Genomic DNA, 7990 nt, shown 5'->3' on the forward strand with positions numbered 1-7990 from the left:
GCAGGAAAAACTTTTTGGACATGAGATTTTAACACTAGTGGTAGTGAAGAAAAGGGACAAGAGCTGGTGGCAACTAGGAGAACTTTTACATACCTTCATTTTGTGCATCTTCTGAAACCAGAGACACTTTTTTAAGGCAAGTCTTGCCTTGACTAGCTCCAATGGATTACTGCAATGTGCTCTACATGAAGCATGTTCTGCTCTGGATACCCTGATACACCTATGTTGCACCTTTGCTCTGCAAACTGTACTGCACTGATTGCCAGTGTGCTTCCAGGTGCAATTCAAGATGCTGGTTGTCACCTATAAAGTCCTTCATGGTAACCAAGATAACGGTCAGATAAAAGCTATTTGAGTCTGAGGCAGATATGTAATTTGAGAAAACCTCTGACTTGACCTCCCTTAGTTCTCTAGAAAATGAAGGGCGGGAATGGGGAGATTAAAGATTTTTAATATTGTTAAGTGGTGTTGGCATCCTAACTTTGGTTTCCTAGTCTGATCTATCTCAAAAAGTGGGGGGATTTCCTGTTCCAAATACCTGACTTTTAAAATTTTGTAAAGCTTTAAAACAGAACTGTTATCCTAGCTATGGGGATTGAGAGGCTAATTGGGCCCAGGAGACTGAGAGGCCATTTGCAGATGGCTGTTGTCCTCTTTTGTCTTTATGCATGTTTATTATTCTAAATAGCTGAATCTGAGTTTTAATGCCATTATTACGGTAGTAACCCAAAATCACTGTTTTGAGATAAGCAGCAGTACAAGTTGATTAGAGAAAATAAATAAGTCAGCTTATAAATAAAACAGAAAGAGTTCAGAGAAGAGGTTTCTCTACCATATTTTTTTTTTCTCAACCAGTAGTTTTGAAGCAGTCCAGATGGGCTAAACCACAACTTCTCCAGAGCATTTGACCCAGCAGCATAATTGTGCAGACTTTTTGCTCACACAGCACAGCTATTTCAGATCTGGGGGAAGCTACTGGATCAGTTTTCCCCTTTAACTCTCAAATCTCGTTTTAAGCACAGAGTAGAGTAGGGCTTACACTACTCTAAGCACATACAAGATTAAAGTTTTGCTTCAGGGATTGGATCACTTCTGGAATGCAGGATATATGTCAGGTTGAACATTCTTTTGCAACTGGCATTGTTCAAAACGTCCCTCGGCTTTTCTTCCATCCAGCTCAAAAACCAAAATGGTGCACCTTGGAAACTCACTCTGGCTCAGCTCAGCTGTATTAACCACATGGCGATTTAGGAGCACTTTGGCGTTATAACCTTTTATTCGGTGGGGTCCTTGGTGCTGTCTGACCTCGATCATTTGCGTGCAGGCGTTTCGTTACCCGAGTAGGTAACATCTGCAAGCAATCAACTCATTCTCTTCTGTAGGCTAATTTAGAGGAGGAGAAGGAGAAAGAGAAGAAGGAGGAGGAGAAAGAAGAGGAGAAAGAGAAGGAGGAGAAAAAGGAGAAGGAGAAAGAGGAGGAAGAGAAGGAGAAAGAGGAGAAAGAGAAGGAGAAGGAGAAAAAGGAGAAGGAGAAAGAGGAGGAGAAGGAGAAGGAGAAAAAGGAGGAGAAGGAGAAAGAGGAGGAAGAGAAGGAGAAAGAGGAGAAGGAGAAGGAGAAGGAGAAAAAGGAGAAGGAGAAAGAGGAGGAGAAGAAGGAGAAGGAGAAGGAGGAGAAAAAGGAGAAGGAGAAGGAGAAAGAGGAGGAAGAGAAGGAGAAAGAGGAGAAGGAGAAAGAGAAAGAAGATACCGGAGGACTCGCCCCTCTCCCTTTCTGACCCCAGAAGTTTATCGCTTCGGGAACTGGACCACCCTGGACCTTAGGAGCCCTGCGGCCGCCCACCTAAACTTTTCCCAGCCATTTCAAGGACGCGCCGAGAGCTGAAAAGGAGCAAAGAAGCCGCTCCGAACGGGTCAAACGCTCCGGCAGAAGTGAATCAGGTGACTTTGAATGCCTCTCCTCCCCCCCCCCCCCGACAAACAAAGTCACCCGCTCGTCCCCTCCGCCCCCCCCCCCCCGGGACTTCTCTTCTTTCCGATTCAAACCCCTCGCTCTGCTGGCCACCGCCCGCCCTAAAAGAGCAGCGACCAATGAGAAGAGAGCTTGCCTACCAAATCGGGGGGGAGGGGGCTGGGGGGGGGCTGGCCAGCAATAGGGTGGGGCTGGGCCGTGGCGGAGGGAGCGTGAGCGGGTTACGGTCTATAAATGTCTAAGCAGGCATTTAAAAAAGGACAGGAGGCTCATTGGTGGCCAGAAGTTCGTATCTATAATTTCTCTCTTTTTTTCTTTCTTTCTTTCTTTCTATAAGTGCTTTGTGATGACACGAGAGTCCCTGTTCTAACAAAGTTTCCCTCCTTTACTTTTTCGCAGGTAAGAGCTTGTGCTGGAGATTGTATTAATAAACAAAAGCTAACTCGATTAACCCTTTTCCATTTCCTTTTTAAGATTGATTGGTTTTTTTTTTTTTTGGCATTTACACTCAAAAGACGTTTTAAAATGTTCTTAATGAATTTTTAAAATGGGTTTGTGAATGGACTTAAAACGGCAATCCCCCATGGACACAAGATTCGTTGGGGTGTAATTCATTTACCCAGGAGTAGCCCTTATAAAAAGCTGGTGGAATTTACTCCAGGTAGATGTCTGTGGCTGACCAGGTGTGGGACATTGACTGGTATTATCTTGAAAAATTGGTACTTCCTCTACTTTGTGGGTTTGTTTCCCTTGGGGAGGGGGAGAGAGACTGCCAGGTAATTTCACAGCTTTTTGGCTAGGTTGGGGAGTCAAAAAAACAAACATTTTAGAATTGGGCATGTCTGTATCCTTGCTAAGAACATTGCAGGATTGGCTTAGGCCTCTGGGCATGGCCCTTATTTTCCTGCTGCTCCTTCATAGTGTTCACCTGCCTTATCTTCTAACAATCTCTCAGTCAATTGGATTTGCTTCCTCACACAGTAGTCCTAATTGTAAGGTGCACCCAGGACTTGTTGATGGTGAATGCACTTCTTCAGAATGGTTGCAACCAACAACTTAAATAATAAAAATACTGAACTGATACAGCAGCGATTTCAGCAGGCATCCTTCTCTGGTAAGTAAGATAGGATGACTGGGATGGGGCCAGGTGTGAAAAGGAAGCAATCCAGATTTTAGTAAATTAGAAATATCCCATCTGGTACCATGAGACCATGTTTAACCTCTGAAGACTCAAATTTCATTGACAAATAATGCCTTTTAATAAAATATAATGTTAAATTTTCATCTGGGCTCATCCACTACTTTTGGAAATCATATCTATTAGTGTCATGCAAGCGCCAAGTGCGCCCTTCGCTCAGGATTGCTGCATACAGTATTATTGTGTGAAAACATGAGGTGTATCCTAATACTATATTTAGCGAAGACAGTTTTGAATATTTTCTCTAATTTGTAGATACCTATCTTTTGTAGACAAAAAAACAAAAGCACACAAGTGAAGCTTGGCTTAAAAGTTATCTGCAAAATTCCATACATTTTTTGGATGGAGTAAATTTAAATAAATAGCCTAATATTGAAAAGTGTACTTGATTCATGGATTAAGGGTATAACTTTTACACTTTCTACCGAATTTAGAAGTCTCAGCATACTTTGTCAATATGATTAATAGTTTGCATCATAAAAAATGACGGGAAATAAACAGCACAAACTAGCATTAGGCTACAAATATACATTTTTTTCAGGTTTTGCTGAAAGAAGGAATAGCTCCTTCAATGCTAAGCATTAGCATTTCAGAAGCATATTGGCGTACTCCAGAACTTTTAGTCTTAATTAGAAACTACAATTATAGCTTTGATGCTTCACTGGCATGCAAGCCAGCTGGAGGATCAGAACCTAGATATTTAAATATAATTCCTTTATACATAATGACAACTTATTTGTTTTCTATGGGAATATAGTCTTTCTTTTTAAAAAAAATGGCAGAAATAAAGATAATTTGTATAATATCTAGTTAATGAAATATAAGTAAATTGAATGCATTACTAGTTTTTCCAAAACTGAAGCTTGAAGGATATGTAGCAAGACCTAAAGATGTTTGCTTGGAATTAACCATTAAGACATGAGCTCCCTGATGTTTCTCTGAAGTGTGAACAATGTATGAAAACTGCTTCATTTCTCTTATCAATTCCAATTGAGGGGTGCATCTATGTCCAGGGCTCTCTTAATTTAGCAAAGTAAACAAGTTGATTCTTTTTTGGCATGCAGCATGGAACAACTTGGCTCTATTCTTGACAGCCTGCCAAAATTGTAATCTTTAGAAAAACATAGTTGGATCTCCTTTTTTTTTTTTTTTTTTGGAGTCTATTGTGCTGTGTGTGTGTTTTTCTGCATTTTCGGTTCCATCTGGCAAGCTGTCTGTCCTGTCTAGTGGCATTCTGGCTTTAGTCTGATGACCCACAGCTGTTTGTGATGGTATGTTTGTGCGTATGATACTTGCAATGAACTTCAATATAATAGTTGGATGCTAGAAGTGGTGGGCGGCTAGTTTCTTCATATGGAGAATCTCTTCTAATTTTCACTTTTTTCTTTGCAGACTTTGACTATTGGGATTTTGTAGCGCCCGAACCCAACTTTAATGAGATGGTGTTTGAGGAACGAACGTGTCAGAATCTAATTAGAATGCTGGAGAACTGCCTCTCTAAATCAAAACAGACTAGACTGCATTGCTCAAAGGTCTTGGTCCCTGAGAAATTAACTCGGAGGATAGCTCAAGATGTCTTGCGTCTCTCTTCTACGGAGCCTTGTGGTTTGCGGGGCTGCATTATTCATGTCAACTTGGAAACTGGAAATGTATGTAAAAGGCTGGATAAGATTGTTTGTGAACCCAGCGTCATTCCTACTTTTGAACTGACACTGGTGTTCAAGCAAGACAATTGTTCATGGCCCAGTTTCAGGAGTTTATTCCCTAGAGTTTGTTTTACTTCTAGCTATAAACAGACTCTGATCTTGAGCCCTGGGTTTCGTCTAATTAAGAAAAAATTATACTCCTTGATTGGGACTGTGGTTGAAGAATGCTGAAAAGTGTACTAAAAAGTGTACTGGAAAAGAGAGCTGAGCTTACAGCCCTTAGAAATAGAAGGGATATTTGCACAATAAACCATTGATGGTCTCAAAACTATCTGGTGCTATGTAAAATAAGGAGTGCAGCTCCTTGATACTTGAAACATTCCTTGGTTAGCAAAGATATGGCAAGCCCAATAGCCATCCTGATTGCTATTTATTGCTAGTAGTTGAACTAAATGGTTTGGCATTCTTTGATATTTATTTTTAATGAGAGTTTCCTGGATTCACATTGTTTTTAATCCAAATTGGGAAATTTCTCATAAGCTTTCAAGAAACAAACTAGTCTCTAGAACTAAATAGATCAAAGAGGTAGGAATGATGCTTCCAAAATGCTGCTCATAGCTGCATTGGTAGTATCAAATAAAAGAGACAGGACATAAGATAATTAGGAGAGATTTGAAGCTGCTGTTGCTTTTTCTTCAAGGTCATCTTAACTAACAACATTTGTCATAATTCCTCTACATTCAGAAGCCTTACCTTGACTTCCTGCAACCTGGTATCTTCTTGATGTATTGCCTCTACAACTATTGGCACACCTATCCAGCATGACCAAAGGCCGGAAATTTTAAGTCCCAACATTTGTAAGGAGTGCCATCTTGAAGAACATCATCTTACCTGCCATGATTGACTTGCCTTCCATGCTAAAAGATTTGCAGGGAGTTAGCTTACCCAAATAATCATGAATAATTGCATTAAGAGATCTACACTCAGTTTTATAAATACAATAGTGCTGAAGTCTACAAAACACTTGATGTACATTTGGCCTTGAACAGTTTGTGTTGCTTTATAGTCAATTTATTAGAATACTTATTGTTGTCATGCTATATTTTAGTTAGCATGCTCAATTTGGGGGGTAAAAGCAGTCTATAGATTTTTTTTGCCAATTGTAACTGAAGAGCAATAATCTGGAATCTACATGTCATAGATGATGTCAGAAGCCGTTGCTTCACGATAAACTTTGAAGCTCTTATTAAACTGATTCCTGCAAAGAATCAATGAAATACCACTCCAGTGATTTTTGGTTGAGTTATGGAAAATATAAAGATAACATAAGAAAGGTTTGGGTATCCAGCTTTCTTCTAGACACACATATACACTGCAGATATCATAATCCAAGAAGCAAACTCTATAATTATTAGCATATTCATACACAAATATAGATGAAATCTCACTTCAGCAGGATTGGGAACAAGTCCCAGATCTCGTCTCTTTTTGATACTTGCAAAGCTGGGAATCCTAATTCTTCTCAAACCATTTAGATAGACAGGACCAGAATTTCAATCTTTTTGGCCTGATAACTATGAATTATGAGAACTAAAGCCTCATTATTTCTGGAAAGCGCTATCTTGGAGAAGGCTTCTCTAGATCCCCAGCTAACATCTCTTCATGGTAATAAATATAGAAATTTAATACCTACTATTGACCTTTTAGGAAAATCTGTAAACATTGGAAAATATTAGATCCATGCTTCCTAGGAATTAGAATAATATATTTGATAGCATTAAGCTTTCATGGGTTGTAACAAATAAAAAACATTACATGCCCATTCTAAAAGAAACAAAAAGTGTCTTTCCCCCCAGAATATCTCAGTGGGGACCAGACTCTAAATTGTACAAGCAGAAAGAAATGAGGGAAGGAAGATGAAAACGCCACTGAATTTTTGTTTTGTTTTTATGTAGTAGATTTTGCATCTTGCCTTGTATGCAGGGAAGTGGAAAGGATAGATAAGTCAAACTATCCTTGTGAAACACTCTTTTCTTTAAATCAGTTTTAATAAACTCTTTAAGTTACGATAAACTAACAGGTAAAGTATGCAAGGGTTATTTTTGTTTTGTTGAATTTAATATGTGAAGGATAAAAACATATGTAGTCTAATGCAGGTGTTTTGGGAAAAATTGCCTCTTAAAATGCAGAAGGCTATGAATTATATTTAGCTGACTTTAAACTTGAAAGTTGTGCATTTCTCTCTGCCGGTCAACTGAGACTATGTTGTCCTGGCCTTAGGTCTTTATAAACCAGTGTTGCATCTTCTGTGTTATAGCCCATCTACAGCATGGATTCTTCTTGCCTCTGGATTCATCAAGATTAGGAGACCTCCCTTAGCAAACTCAGGAGACGATAGAGGCAAGGAATAATAAAAATGATAGCTGTGGCAGCAAAAAAAACCATGCTTTTGTAACATTAAAAGTCCAGAGTTTAAAATTTTCTGTTATTATCACCGCTTTATTAGTTTGTACTTATGTTCTGAATTGCACTGATGCGGGAGGCTCCCTTATTGTTGTGGAGTTAGGAAATGTTTTTTTCTTACTTCTGTCATAGCAATGTTCTTAAATGTGATACTTATGTAAGTCCATCTATAAATAAATATATATATATATATTAATTTCCAGCACTCGGGTTATCATTGAAAGCATAAAGATATTTTTATCTGGTATTTTTCATAAATGCAGCATATAAATGCAGCAATCCTTTTCTATTGAATGTAACAGATTCCGCGTGAGCAATTTTCAGATAAATAAGCAGTGAGACTTATCCATTAGTATCTAATCCTGTATCAGTGGTGAAATTTTTTTACTACCGGTTCTGTGGGCATGGCAAGGGAAGGATACTGCAAAATCTCCATTCCCACCCCACTCTAGGGGAAGGATACTGCAAAATCCCCATTCCCACCCCACTCTGGGCCAGCCAGAGGTGGTAGTTGCTGGTTCTCCTAACTACTCAAAATTTCCGCTACTGGTTCTCCAGAACCTGTCAGAACTGTTGGATTTCACTCCTGTCCTTTATGTAATACGGTGTTCAACTATGGTGGGCACAAATATCCTAATGAAAAAGTATAGAAAAATTCTTTGAAGAACAGAAAGATAGAATGACTTTAAAATATGATGTTACTTCAAACCATGC

General features: G+C 39.1%; 1 protein-coding gene across 1 annotated transcript; it reads left to right on the top strand.

Annotated features, from left to right (window-relative positions):
- Positions 1-1823: 1823 nt before the first annotated feature.
- DDIT4L (DNA damage inducible transcript 4 like) lies at positions 1824-7446 on the top strand. The gene is made up of 4 exons (XM_070948935.1): positions 1824-1938; positions 2307-2368; positions 2951-3083; positions 4560-7446. The coding sequence occupies exons 3-4, from the start codon at positions 2993-2995 to the stop codon at positions 5042-5044; spliced, it is 576 nt and encodes a 191-aa protein (XP_070805036.1). The 5' UTR covers positions 1824-1938; positions 2307-2368; positions 2951-2992; the 3' UTR covers positions 5045-7446.
- Positions 7447-7990: the final 544 nt, after the last annotated feature.

Source organism: Pituophis catenifer, unplaced genomic scaffold (assembly GCF_029215685.1).
Source record: "Pituophis catenifer annectens isolate HBS135680 unplaced genomic scaffold, rPitCat1.0.hap2 SCAF_8, whole genome shotgun sequence".
NCBI classification, from domain to species: domain Eukaryota; kingdom Metazoa; phylum Chordata; class Lepidosauria; order Squamata; family Colubridae; genus Pituophis; species Pituophis catenifer.